Source organism: Corylus avellana, chromosome ca2 (assembly GCF_901000735.1).
Source record: "Corylus avellana chromosome ca2, CavTom2PMs-1.0".
Classification (NCBI taxonomy): Eukaryota; Viridiplantae; Streptophyta; class Magnoliopsida; order Fagales; family Betulaceae; genus Corylus; species Corylus avellana.
This window is the reverse complement of record NC_081542.1, coordinates 29,718,968-29,733,989: the sequence shown is the minus strand read 5'-3', so window position 1 is coordinate 29,733,989 and position 15,022 is coordinate 29,718,968. Positions and strand designations below refer to the sequence as shown.

General features: G+C 35.9%; 1 protein-coding gene across 1 annotated transcript; it reads right to left on the bottom strand.

The window, feature by feature from the left end:
* Positions 1 to 506: 506 nt before the first annotated feature.
* Positions 507 to 7,150, bottom strand: LOC132171167 (protein DEFECTIVE IN MERISTEM SILENCING 3-like). Its single transcript, XM_059582409.1, has 8 exons — positions 7,040 to 7,150; positions 6,437 to 6,551; positions 5,780 to 6,008; positions 5,366 to 5,557; positions 4,966 to 5,286; positions 4,056 to 4,281; positions 3,726 to 3,790; positions 507 to 1,731 (listed from the first exon to the last, which is right to left on the bottom strand). Exons 1-8 carry the CDS (start codon positions 7,058 to 7,060, stop codon positions 783 to 785), a joined length of 2,118 nt encoding a protein of 705 aa, XP_059438392.1. The 5' UTR covers positions 7,061 to 7,150; the 3' UTR covers positions 507 to 782.
* Positions 7,151 to 15,022: the final 7,872 nt, after the last annotated feature.

Below are 15,022 nucleotides of genomic sequence, written 5' to 3'. Positions count from 1 at the left end.
ACAAGAAAACCCCAACTCGAATCAGTATTCAACTAGAAATTTCATGATTCCATCAACAGGTTTCTCGACCATTGAGAGCAAAACTCTAGGTCAATCAAAAGTCAGGCTTCATCAAAAGTACGATCATGATGAGCTCAAAAGTCTTAATTTTGTTTGTATACTTCTATTTCGTCTAGTCTATATTAGGATTTTTTTTTTTAAGATAAATGTTATACAACTGTTATATAATTGAAACTAGCTTAAAGCCTGCGAGTTTTTTTTATTTTGTAATTTACTCAAAAAGTCTTTAAAAATTATCAACAACAAATTTTATTTTCTTCTCTTAATTAAATAATTAGCTACCAAAAATGACAAATGTTCATAAGATCCTTTTAAACCATAGTTTTACTCAATACATATCTAATAAATTTAAAAATTCATAAATTTTAGTTCTTATAAACTGAAACATATTAAATATTTGTTTCCATATATGTAGTTTAAAACGAAATATAAAGGAAAAAAAAATCAAAATAAAAACATAGATTAATCAAAAACACCATCATCTACATGTCATACATCATCAAGATATATATATAAGTCAAGTCATCCCCAAAAATCTCCCCCTTTTTGTCACCAAGGCCAAAGGGGAGAAAACAACCAACAAAAATACTCAAAACAAAGACAATCAATCAAGTAACGAAGCCAGCATCCCATCACTGCTCCAATGCAGTATCAGTCTGAGTCTGAGTCTGACAAATGTTGCTTAAAGTGCTCTCCCTTAGCTGTGCGCTCATCTATGTTTTTCACCCTTTTTTCCATGTTGCCATAAGGGCTTTAACTTCCTTCGTGAAATCAGACATAGAAACAGAGGATGAAGCACCACCAGTGTCATCTCCAGAGGATAGTGCAGGGTCCTCATGAGCTTGTGGCAATCCCCATTTTGGCTCTAGAGAGACCTCGGCATGAGATTCCTGAACAGTGTCAGTGTCTTTCACAAAACTGGAGGAACATTGGCAACGTTCAAAATCTGGGATGATAAAACTTCGGCTGACAATCCGGGAGATGAGGCCAGCATAAGGAAGAGAGGTAGTTTTATCATGGAATGCCTCTATCATAGCCACAATGGCATGAGTGCAGAAATCAATGGGTACCTCATCTACCATAGCAAACATAAACTTAGCCCTCTCAACACCCACTTCAGTCGGCTGATCATCTATGGGCCACACATTTTGGAGAATTATCCGAGCTAGGAGGTGCATGGTTGGAGTGAAACGGGCTAAAGGGACGGAGTTCTCATGCTCATACCATGAAGGACCATCCACAGGGGCGAACTTGGTCATCATGGTGTCTTTGGATGGTAGCTCAGGATTGCCAAAAGGATAGCCAGGCTCAGGGACAAGAGGGATTTGAGCAACCTTTGAGAGAAGCTTGGCGTTGACCACAATTTTGGCCCCCCGAACATAAGTCTCAAAAGAGGGAGGGTCCATCTTAATCTTATGAATGTTCGCATAGAATTCGCGAACAATTTTAGGATAGGCATAATATTCTCTTAAAACAAGAGACTCCCAACCCCTAGACTCAAAGATATGTAATATGAAAGCAAATTGGGGTTCCTCGAGTTCAAATTCAGAAATTTTTCCCTCTATAACCAATGTTCGGGATTGAAATCTTTCATGATAAGCCAGATCAGCAGCTTCACTTCCAAATCTTATGGTATCGAGAGAGCGCTTCTTGGTTGACTCGGCCATATTCCTGAAAAATAAAATGAAAATAAAAATCAATCAACACACAAATCCAAACAAAAAAGTCAATCACCTAAGGCACACACAAATCCAAGCAAAAGCATAAGTTTCAGACTGTTGATGGACATCAAGAAACTAAAAAAAGGCATTCATAGTATGAAGCAGATAGACCATGTATTATGTGAAGTGTGTGAAAGCTTTCACAAGCACTCTAAGGCTTGAATTTGGTGAGGAGCTCAGGCCGTGAAAAGAAACCTTATGGAGAAGTTAGACAAGCCACTTAAGCCAAAAGTCAAACCTTATGTCTAAGGTCTAGAGACTCTCATACACACACTCCCCTAAGACTGAGCACTAATTGTAATAATGTCCATTGAGTAGTTTTCTTTTTCCGAAATGAATAAAACACCAACTGTTTCTTTAAGGACATTGAAAACAATTTAGTTGACAGTGCATTCACTAATTTTAACATTTTAGGAACACTGTTAATTTAGGAACACTGGTTTATTTTATTATGCTTAGGTGCTCTTAGTCAAGGAAAAGTAGTGTAAGAGTTTTATGTCCTTAGTTCAACTAGCAGATTGGCCAGTGCTAATCGAACTCCCATACATGGTTGCCCACCACGCTCTCACCCATGCGGTCAAACTCGAGCTTTGTGAAAGACACATCGTGCTTAAGGAAGCAACTACAAAGTCACAATTGTCATACCATTTATACACATAAAACACACAACCCATTAAAGTCATCAATACTCATGCATAAAGATACACACAATCACCATACTTGTGTGAAATCAACTTATTAAGATCAATTGAGAATCAATGCAAAAACGCATGCAGGCATTATGATAACACCCCATTTTTTTAATTAAAAATTAAAATAAAACACAAGGTTCATAAAAAAAATAAATACTTGAAGCATAGAAGCAAATAAAAAAAAATAAAAAAAATGAAACATGCATGTCCTAGGATGCATATGTACGCATGAGACTCAAACGAGACAACCTATACCAAGTAGGTCTCTTACCACTCCCCCTCAATGCGTGAGTGATCTCCCTCTCCTAACTTTGTTCCTTCTATCTCTAAGAACAGCCTTTGTACCTTCTAACTTGTCTAATCGAGATATTACATCCCTCATCATGTAGACAAGTCCGATCCTACAGTGCCTTCCAACACCTATTGACACCGCTGTGAGATCTCCCTTTGGATTCTAGACACATTCTACAGTGCCCAAAGGATGTGACTATGCACAAGAAGAATCACAATGAGTAAAAAAAATGCTAACTAAAAGTGAAAGATGAAAGCTAAAAAGCGATAATTATCTGTAAGAAAAAGAAACAAGAGACACAATCTTCTTTTCTCCAACTAATCTAATCTTAAAAAGTACAAATCATGAAAAATGAACAAACAAAAATTTACAAGTTAAATGGATGAGCTGTCTGAGTGAGCAATTTCTTCTTTTCCAACCAGTCAGGCTTCAAAGATATAAAACCATCTTTAGAACCCTTTACTACCAATATGTTGCAGTTCAACCATCAACTGAAACACCCACACATAGAGATTTTGTAGTTAAGACAAACACACACTATCAACCATCAACAGTCAACCCAATATATTGCAGTTCAACATCTAACTGAAACACACACACACACACATCGATTCCCCCAAAACTAGCTAAAACATTGTAAAATATACCTTTGCAATCTAACCCACCAAATCAGGGTTAGATTGCAAAGGTATATTTTACAATGTACCTAAAAACTAATATGGAAAGAAATAATGAAATATTACTATCATATCAAACAAAATAAAATCATAATAAAAACATAATCAAACTAGATCATGAGAGAAATCACGGATAAAATATTTCCATCTTCAACACATCAAACCCCTCAAAAACCCCATATGACCACCAAAAAACCCTTCTAAAATGACCTCTGAACAAACCAATAGAAATTTCAAGAAACAATTGAAAGATTTGGGTCTTGAGAGACTCGGATGAACTCACCTCGATGATGGCGTGCTCGTTTTGTTCATAGAGAGTTCCTTTGGAGGCGTTGGAGCAGAGCAATTCTTCATGAAAGAGAGAGAGATGATGAACGTTTAATGCTAGAAAAATAACAAATGAAGATGCTACTGTGGTAATTTTCTAAAAAAGAACCACTGTAGTATTGTGTTTGTATGAAGAGTGGGAAGAGAGCCTTCTCAAATGAGGTTTTTGAGTCTGAATGGTTAAATTTTAAAGAGTTTGGTATTTTAAATAATCTTTTGGAGATGCTCTTACTTCCATCAGCAAGATTCAAATGATTGTTAGTTTCGACTAGTTCAAGGCAACTACCTGAGTTGCATTCGATGAGCTTTCAGCAAGGAACTTGAGACACTCTTGCTTCTTTTTATCAAAATCGAACTTTGCAGCGTGCAATAATGCTTCTTCTCTCTTCATATCTTCCAGCATCTTTTCCTTTTTCCCTTTCATCTCCTTGACCTGCCTCTCAACTTCAATGTAGTTTTCACATAGAGTTGATGTCACCGAGGGCTTTGGGAATTTCACATCTACATCTTCCCTAACATCAGACAGAATCCCTAACTAAGATGTCACAGCATATGAAATTCCAACTGATTAACCAATGGCATTCACATCCATAAGGTTCAGAATTTTTATCTTTTAATTTACTACTGTTTATGACAACTTACCAGTAGGAATAATTAAATTATAAATTTATATTAATTCACAAACCCTAGTAAGCTATGAAGTTCAAAAATATTAAATATTGCTAAAACCTTAATATTATAAAGTATAACAAAATTCTTCTTTTAATTCTGTCCAATCAACTTGCATAGGAGATGAGTTTTTTTTAGAAAGTACAAATATTTTCTATCCTAAAAAGCCACCATACTTGCATATTAATAAGCAAATATCATCATGGATCCAGATTTTAGGACTTCTGAATTCATAGACCAGTGGCTGAACAAGAAACAAGTATAAATATTTTTTAGCAATCATGATTTTGACTTTTGGAAAACCAGAAAAGAAAGAAAGAAAGTCTACAAGTCAAGTAGCTGACCCAGCAATTTAACTAATTTCACTTAAATTCCACCGGTTAAGTAGAAGAACCTTATTTATAAAGGCACATGCATTACCAAAATACAGTAAACATCTAAATACAACATTAAGTTTTGAAGAGAGTAAAACAAAGGAAAAAATAGTAATAAATATGCATTTCACTTGTGATAGCAGAGCTTCTCACCGATTCCCCAGGAAAAAAGCACCAGTACTCCTAATCATTCCTCCATCTAAAGAAAGAGCTCCATCACTTATACAAGGAAGAGCATGTAACATTTCCGCCCTTGTTCTATATACTTGCAGACGAGAGAAGAGCTTATAAAATAGCGTCTCCCTAAGGCCGTACCCGCTAGCTGTGAGACAAAATAAGTTTGTGTTGTCCACGTTGATCATATTCACAGCAAACCCAAGAAACCCAGGTGGACACTCCCCATTAGGTAACCTTGGCTTTATAAGATCAAACCTTCTCAGTGGGTCATCAGCCACAAACTCACCCGCATATGGTCTGTGAAAGGGGGAAAAAGATTTTAGAACAAGTCCAGATTGTCAGGAGAAGGAAAAAATACAGCATATGAGACTCTTGCATTATATTTTCAAGACAAATAACGAGAAATCGGCCATCCAAAGCCCTCCCAACGCAACCCCCAAGCCCGTGAAGACCAGAACTTTTATTTATGCAGCCTTCATTGTCATATGCTTCTAGAGCTTTAACACCTTCATATGTCTTACAGACAATCGCCAGCATGGTCTCCACTCCCAAGTACTCTGCAAAAAGCCTGCATTCCAAATAAGTAATTAAATATTATGTCAAGCATAGCGTACACACAAAAACCCCTACAACAAAGCTTCAATGATGAAGCTAATAAACGATTGTCACTTATTTTGGATGAAAATATAACCATAAATGATCAAATGCAGCTCATGATGAGATCGCAACTATGCAGAATACAAGAAACTGAGAAAGACACACGGAAAATGAAATGCAAAGTCAAACAAACCTGCTAAGATTATCATCATCTACTTTTCCAAGTGTTGCAACAATACCCAGCACATCCTTGGTCAATGGAAGATGGGAAGCCTGAGTACCAAACGGCGTTTTCAATTGACACAAAATGCCAGCAGCAGATTCTTCATGCTGTAGAATCTGTTCAATTGTTTGCTCCTCAGTCTGAAGTTGGGAGTTGTTCTCATGTTCAATCTCAGGAGTGCTTGAGGTAGGATACTTGACTAAATTAAATGAGGAAACTTGTAAGAAAATAAGCTACCAAACAAAGAGTCAATGATTTAAACATTTGAAAATTTTAAAATTAAATTAATTGGCATCCAAGGTGAACTACATTGACCTTAATTCAAACACTTTTAAGTGCTTCATTATTGAGTTTATAACTTGCATAAACTTATTTAGAAAATTTCTCATCTAGGTAAACCTGTACAATGATGTCAAGAATGAGAGATGGTTGCCCAAGTATCTTCTTTGACAACCAACAATTAAAACCCTAATAATTTGTGGTGCAATATCTAATCAAATGCTAGATATATTACAAGATGATAATTATAATTATATCCTTGATAAACAGAATCTTATCTCTGGTCAACAGATTCATTCAATTGTTTAAGATTCATTTGCTCTACATCGAATAAGAAAAGGATTATACCTTGCAAATCAAGAATGGAGTCATCTAACTTGTTATGTTGAGTCTTCAGAGATTTTATGTTTTTCTCATGCTCTTTTATTTTCATCACTAGCATACGTAGATCATCTTGAAGTTTCTGCACAGATTAGATATTGCAAAGTTAGTTTGGTTAACTTCACAGAAAAAGAATTATTTCCTTGATACATTACCACTCAAAGTAAACTATTTAAAGTGACATATACACCATGAACTAAGAAACAGATTGAAAATTTTGCATCTTTGTCATGAACATTTTAAATCAATTTCAAATGGGTTTACTTTATGAGCATCTCAAAACTACCCAGAAGAAAATAGTCCCAAAAAAATCAAGAAAAACAGAAAACTTGAGAGGCCATAAACTATAATTGAAGCTCCTTCGCTTTTCTTGGAAATTAAAGCTTAAAACAACTATAAAGAAGAAAACAGAGGCATGCATTAAAAAAGGAAAACTTTGGAACCGTCCTATTTGCAGCAAATGCAGACACTGGTTATGAGATTCCAAATTCTTTCCTTCACTCATTTTCTCATATTTTCACAGCAACCAAACACTGTGAGAAACATTGAAAGTGTGGAAAAGGGACTGACCTGCTTACTTGGTTGAGACATTGTTGAGTTTAACTCTCTCTCTCTCTCTCTCTCTCTCTCTCTCTGTTACTCTTCATATATAGATTTTCCTGTCAAATGTCCTCTCATATCTTTTTCTCGCAGACCTCAACAATCATTATCTTTCATAGTTTTTTTTTTTTGATAAAATCTTAATAGAAGCCATCATGCCATTAACAAATACTTATTTTCTTGTTCCGCTAGCAACTCATAATTTCACACTTTAAAAACTTGAAAGGGTCGTTGAAATTGAACTGCATCCTGACTAAATCTCTTCACAAGTTGGCCAGCTACAAATTTGTGAAGGAAATAAGGCTAACATATTTAGAAATGAAATGATTTAATGAAAATATATATATAAAAAAAAAATTGTGATTTTTTTAAGCGCTAAACACAGTAAAATGTTCTCTAAGAAATCATTTTACTGGGAAATATTTTTTGACAGAAATTATTTTACAGCGAAACAAACGGACACAAATAAAGATTTTAAAACTAAGATGTAAAAAGATTAGTTTGATAATAAAAATTATTTTAATATTCATATTAAGCAAAAATATTTATGAGATTATATAAATATTATATGTATGAATATTAATTTGAGAATATTATATCATAAGCTTTGATTTGTATGAGAGATTATATTCAGATTATTTGATTTGATGATTTAAGAGAGATAATAATTTAAAGGTCCTCAGCTTGCTTGCTTCCTCCCTCCTTTTCTATCAATTTAGAGAATGATTGAAATAATTGATGATTAATTTGTAGAGAGAATTAGATGAATTATTTTAAAAGTGATGAGTCAATTTTACTTTTATTTTTTTCTTCTCTCCCCTCCCCCACCACTCACCCTTCTTTTCTTTTTTTTCTTCCACCGTACAACTCCACCCAATCCACTGCCTTCCTTCTTTACTTTTTCTTTTTTCTTTCTTTTCTCTTTCTTTCCTTTCTTTCTCTCCCTCTCTGCCGACACACTTCTTTATCCCTTTTTCTCTTTTCTCCGTCTTTCTTTATTTATTTTACTTCCCACTTCTTCTTTCTCTTCAGCCTAATGAACCAAGACAGAGAACGGAGAGAGACAGAGAGCGAGAGACTGTCAAGGGGGATCGAGAGGGAGTTGATTCAAGATAGAGAGAAACCATTAGCGAATCTTAGAGAGAAAGGGAAGAGATGTGCGATTTTGGCGGGGTTTGCCAAATGAGTATTTCAGTAGGTCTGTAAATGAGCCAAGCCAAGCTTGTAAACTCTGACAGGCTCATTTAGGAAGACAAAAAAAAGGAGCCGAGAGCTCGAGCTTGAAACCCCTAGCTAAAGCTAGGCTCGATGACAATTTTGACACACTCGGGATCGCAAAAGAGCACTTTCGAGCCGAGTTGAGACCTCGATTGGCTCGACTCAGCTCGAGCTCGAGCTCGAGTTAGAAAACAAAAGTTTCAAAATCATGAAATTGAGCCCGAGCTTGAGCTCGAGCTTGGTTAAAAAGCCTTTTGAGCCTTAAACGGGTAGCTCGGCCCGATTAAGGCTTGTTAAGATTAATAGGTAAGAGTATTCTAAAACATTTAAAATTCAACAATGAGTCAAGTTTATTCCAAAAGCCAATTACAAATCAGGTAAGATTCACTGGATCAAGTAAAAATCAGAATAAATATAGCAGGGCCAAGACCCATTATTCATGGAAAAACCTACAACTCAATAACTTACAAATTACAATTGCAAAAATTATAAACACCTAAAATCACATGCTTATAGGACAAGTGTATCATGGCCTTACAAATTACAAGCAACTTCAAATTAAAAAAAAAAAAAAAAAAAAACAAATTAATTTACAAACAGAATTACAAATAGAAGAATTAAAAATCAAATTGAAGAAATTATAAATGACTGAAATGCGTCAAATGACCAAAAAGCAAAATTCATCTAAAGAGACTACTCCTCGACCTAGCTACCAACTGCCCACACCAGTCCACACTGCATTCAATGAAAAAAGAAAGGTGTTAAATGTTTTTAACTCTCTTGCAAGATGTCAATGGAGTTTTATCACTTAAGATTAAGTAATTAGCAAGTATTCAAAAAACAGATAAATAAATGCACATAAAATTAAACATTGCAAAATGTTAAGGATATCAGGATATGCCATTTTTAACTCCCTTACAAAATGCCAATGGAGCTTTATCACTTAAGAGTTAAGATTTAGAAATAAAACAAAATTGGTAAGGATTTTCTATAGCCAAATAGCCTAAACCCACACATAACAAAGGCCAGGTAAAGGCTGCAAGAAGTGTCACGAAGTCTGGTTTCCTGGAACCCACTGCTGCTGAGGCCATGGCTTTGTTTGAAGGTGTTCGGCTTTGCAAGGATTTGGGCATACTTAGTATAATAGTGGAAGGTGATGCTCAAGTAGTAATCAATGCCATTCAGGCAAGGGACCCGACGTGCAGTAACTTCGGCCAGCTTGTGGACGATATCAGGTCTCTCCTAAGGAATTTTTCTAGATGGCAGATCAGCTATGTGAGTAGGAATGCCAATAATGGGGCTCACAAACTTGCTAAGGAGGCCACAAGAATGATCATGGATCGATTTTGGAATCTTTCAATTCCGGACTGTATCTCTGATCTTGTTTCAACTGAGCTCTCTGCTCATGTTGACTGATTTTTTATGAATAAGATTACTCATTCTTTCAAAAAAAAAAAAAAAAAAAAACAAAGATCAACATGTACATCAAATTATAATAATTAGTAAAGAGAATAACTTATATGGGGAGGTTGTACAAAATGTGAGTTTTGTGTCACCAATCAGAAGGTGACACTTAAGCCAACTTATCAAACTTAAGTTTTTTTTTAAAAAGCACAACTACACTACATTATATCAAATATAAAAAATAAATAATAATAATCGATAAATAAATAAACTTAAAAAATTAACTAACCCACCTTCATGCCTGCGGTGGCCGGCGAGCCACCCCTAGGCCATGGGAGTGGCTGCAGGAGCTGCTAGAGGAGATTATGGGTGACCATGAAATGCTGGTAAAGAATAAATCCCCATGGCATATTGCTTTATCTTCAGCAGATTAGATTGATTTTGTGGCAAAAGATCATCTACTTTTGCAGAATCAATCGTAAGCAAAATCCATATATTGATGAAAAGGGTATGGAAAATATGAATCACAGGAAGACCTAGGGGTGGCCGGTCCCTACCTCCCTTTGGGGTGGCTGCCAGCCAACCCCAAGTGGGGGAGGGGTAGCCAGCCAACCACCCCTTCAATTCTCTCTCTTTTTTTTAAAAAAAAAAAAAAATTAATTAATTTCTTATTTCATATAGAGTATAATCTGGTGTAGTTGTGTCTTTGTTTTAAGTATAAGTCTAATGAAATTGGCTGATATGTCAGCTTCTGATTGGATAAGTGTCAAATATTTCTATATTTGGACCCCTTTATTTACATTAGTTAATCCTTTAGCTGCATCATTATTTAATGTTTTGTATTTTTAGTGTTTTCTAGGTTGTTGAAGAAAAACTGCAGTTTTAAAAGAAAAAATGCAAAGTTTGGAAGAAATCACATTTTAAGAAGACCTAGATGATATGGTTAAGTTTAACCCAATCAAGGAGATGATTAAATCGAAATTTCTCTAATCGGAGTAAAAATGGGATTGGATTGAAAATCAGATTTTGTGCATGTCTCAGTATTTTAACCATAACATTTTGCTCAAATATCATATTGAGATGATTTTAGCGGCATTAGAAAGTTAGCTCAAAATACTACAATTCATTGTGAAATAATATTTTTCTAATTCGGAATGTTACTATGCCAAACTCGCCCCTCAATAAAAGGACACAAATCTAGACGAATCTTATTATGATTTCAAACTTCTATTTGGACTGGGAGACAGACTTCCGAATTATTTAGGTTTACTATGGCTTCTATGACTTCTCTAAACTTATAAATAGACATCTTTGCATTCAATAAAATATATACAATTCTAAAAACTAGTTTTGGGATACAATTGTGTAGACAGAATATAATCCACTTAGTTTAGTTTTTCTTTAGGTTTAGGTTTAGGTTTAGGTTTTAGTTTCATAGTCATGTGGAGCTAAATTCTCAACTAAGGTTGGGGATGAAGCCTCACCGATGAAGAACAACATCGTTTTATTGTAAGTTTTATTATTCCGATTTTATTGGTTTTATATTTAAATTTTTTACTTGTTTTCAATTGCGTTTAATGAATCTTGGATATCTTGTTGTGATTCAAGGATACACTTGATGATTTAGGATAATTTCACATGATTGATTGCTTGGTTTTATATGCCTAAAAATTGAATATCCCTTGTGATTTATTTTTTAGATACATCTGATGTTTCAATTAAATTTGAATTTCTCTTGTGGGGTGCTTATCATACGGAGATGGAGCTATGTGTGTTATCAAAAAGTGGGGGTTCGGGGCACGATCAAAGTACAAAAATTTGTCAGACTTGTTGGAAGCTCAGAGTACCCAATGTTGTTAAAATGTTCTTGTGGAAAGCTTTGAATAATCTTTTGCCGACAAAGAATAACCTATACAAAAAGGGGGTGATCAAAGATAGCCTATGTCCTATTTGTCGAAAAGCGACTTGCCGGGGTAAGGAATTCATCCAAGTTTTTGAGGACATGGAAACCAAATGTGATAATAAGGAGATGGAAACCTTTACTGTAATAGCTAGGCACATATGGCCTAGGAGAAATTCGGTAGTTCATGGAGACTATTTCACCCATCCTAACCAGGTGGTGAGAGAATCGGTTAAATCTTTGGAGGAATTCTGGGAAGCAAATGAAACAACAAGGAAGTGCCTGAGTCGCAAGCAACACTGACAGTTATTCCATGGCAACCACCTCCGATGACAATGTGTAAGATCAATTGGGATGCTGCTGTGGCGAAAAAAGATGGACGAATTGGTCTAGGGATCATCGCCAGGGACTGCTAGGGCAAGGTTATAGTAGCACGGAGCATTACAAAAACGGTCGTAGTGGACCCGATCGACAACAGCAGAAGCCATGGCAGCAGTATATGGGGTACTTCTTGGTCAAGAGCTGGGAGCATATGGTCTTATATTTGAAGGGGATGCTAAGTAGATTGTTCAGACAACAAATTCTCATGATCCATGCAACAGTATTTATGGGCATTAAGTGGAAAGCATCCAAACGGGGTTGACAACACTCAGCAATTCGAGCTTCAACTATATACCTAGAGATGTTAATTCTGCAGCACATGGTTTAGCTAAGGAGTCTATTAAACATGTCATAGACACAACGTGGAGGAATGAAATTCACCTGTGTATCTATGGTATTATACAGAGGGAGGAAGTTCTTCCCCCTCTTTGATTGTATCGTTCTTTTTGTAACGATTTTATGGCATGAGATATCCACTTTTCTCAAGTGAGAGATCCTCTTTATATCACCAGAAAGGTTTCCTCTGCTAACGAAGCAGCATTTTGACTCTTTAGAATATCTTTTTTTTTTTTTTTTTTTTTTTGGAAAAATGCATTTTATCCTATGAAGTTTGACCTCGTTTTAAATTTGAACTCCAATATTTAAAAATTTGCAATGTACTCCACAAAGTTACAAAATTTTGCAATTCGAGCAATCTGTTAGTCAATTTCATCTTCTCAGACAAAAAGTCAAACATATGAGGATTTTTTTTTCTCAATTTTTCCATATTACCCCTAATTAAAAAAAAAAATGGCCACCCCTATCTAACCGGATTGCCACCCCCACAGCCCTTGGGGTTGGTTCGACCACCCCCATTCACCCCATTGGGGGTGGCCGAAACTACCCCAAACCCCTTGGGGGCTGCTCAGCCACCCCCATATGGCCAAGTGAGCCACCCCCAAATGGCCAAATTGGAGGTGGCGCTTGCCACTCCTATGGCCCATGGGGGTGGTTCGGCCACCCCCATTTGGTTTCTTGGGGGTGGCTCAATTCGGCCAGATGGCCACCCCCAAATGGCCAAAGAGAGTGGCTACAGCCACACCCAATTTTTTTTAGGGGCAATATGGGAAAATTGGGAGAAAAATCTTTACATACGTGGCATGTGTTTGATTTTCCGTTTGAGAAAACAGAATCGACTAACAAATTGCTCAAATTTCAAAATTTTGTAACTTTGTGAGGATACATTGCAAATTTTTAAATATTGGGATTCAAATTGAAAATAGAGTCAAACATTGGGGGGTAAAGTGTATTTTTTTCCTTTTTTATTTGGATTCTAGATGGAATATCTGCATTTATTACTAAGAGAAATGTTATGCACACTCCCACTCCTATACTTTTGTTCACACACTCTCTGACGTGGTTTATAAATTACCATTGAATTAAAATTCAATAATGATTAATTCTAAATTTAATGATGATTTTAAAAGTCATATCCAATAGTATGAAATGGGAGTGTGTGTAGAATTACTATATTACTAATGTTTTAGAGCATTCACATTGGTTTATGTATATTTTTATGCAAAATAGTTAATCAAAACTCACTTTATCTGTTTAGCTAATAAGTTTTAAATGACATCATAAATCTGATTATCTTTTTTTTTTTTTATCTATATCATTTAATTTTTTTTTATAAGGATTATATTTTTTTTCTAAATATCCTATTTTTCAACTTTTAAGAAAAAATAGATGTGGAGAGAAAAATAGTAAAAAAAATTTATAAGAAAAGAGAGATGTCGATTGAGAAATAATATATTAATAAGATGAATGTGTGAACCATAAAATTACTGTTCACAAATGCAAAAAAAAAAAAAGTATTTTATATTTGAAATGCATAATCCGATATAAAGAGTTTTTAGTGTTTTACTTTTCTAAAACACTTTGATTTAGAATCGGAATACAAACAAATAATACTTTGCAATTTTTTGGTTTATGTGACGAAGGTTATAATCGGTCCATACGTTCCGGACCGGCCGGTCCGGAACCAATCCACCGAAATATCCGTCTAAATTCAAAATTCCTGGTCCTATCGTCTTTTGTCACTCTTTCAGTCTCTTTATCTCCCGCGCTCGCTCCCGCTCTCGCTCTCACTCTCACTCCCGCTCCCGCTCTCGCAGCTCTCGGTGAAATCGATCGATCAGGGGCTCTGATTTGATCTGCTCTCAGACTCAGCCTCTCTCTCTTCTGGGTTTTTGATCTGCTCTCAGCCTCTCTCTCTCTCCTCATGTTTGATCTGCGCTCAGCCTCTCTCTCCGTCTCAGGTATGTTTTTCCGACAACTCCTAGATTTATCTGGGATTTTCTATACTTAGGCTTTTCTTCTTCTTCGAGATTTCTTTTCGCGAAAAAAATTTAGGAATTTTTTGACTTGGATTTAGGGTTTGGATCAAAACCCTAACCTTATGCCCTGTCCGCCGTTAATGGTAAGCGATTGAACTTCAACGTCTTTTTTTTTCGATTTCCTGGGCGATTAATTTCAACAACAGTTTGATCCGACATTGGAAACTCTTGAAAGAAATTCAGATCTGGTGTTTGATTGGAATCCAGCGCAATGAAACCCTAATTTCGAAATTCCGAAAGATATAGGGCTTAGATTTAGAGACTGATTGAATTTTATGCTCTATTTTTAGGGTTTTCAATATTTTTGTGGATTACTAAAATATATCAGTGTCATTGGAATTTCCAGATTTTATCAGATAAAGCATGGAAGGGGATACTTTCACGCTGAGCCCGGATGAGATTACTGTAGCTCACGCTCTGATCCAACTTCGTGGTTTAGACTCTGAATCAGAGTCTGGTCGCTCCTGTTTCGGAGTTAAGTGGGGCGTCCGGAGAAGGAGAACGTGCACTCTGGAATGCAACGCAGATGAGTTTTGCCGCACTTGTTTCAGTGTTAATTGGGGCGTTCGGAGAAAGAGATCAGACCCAATTCCGAAACCTTTCAAAGCTATCCAGGTTTCTTCTTCACCGATTGAATCCCGATACTTTGATTTGAATAAACCCATGCCTAGAGTG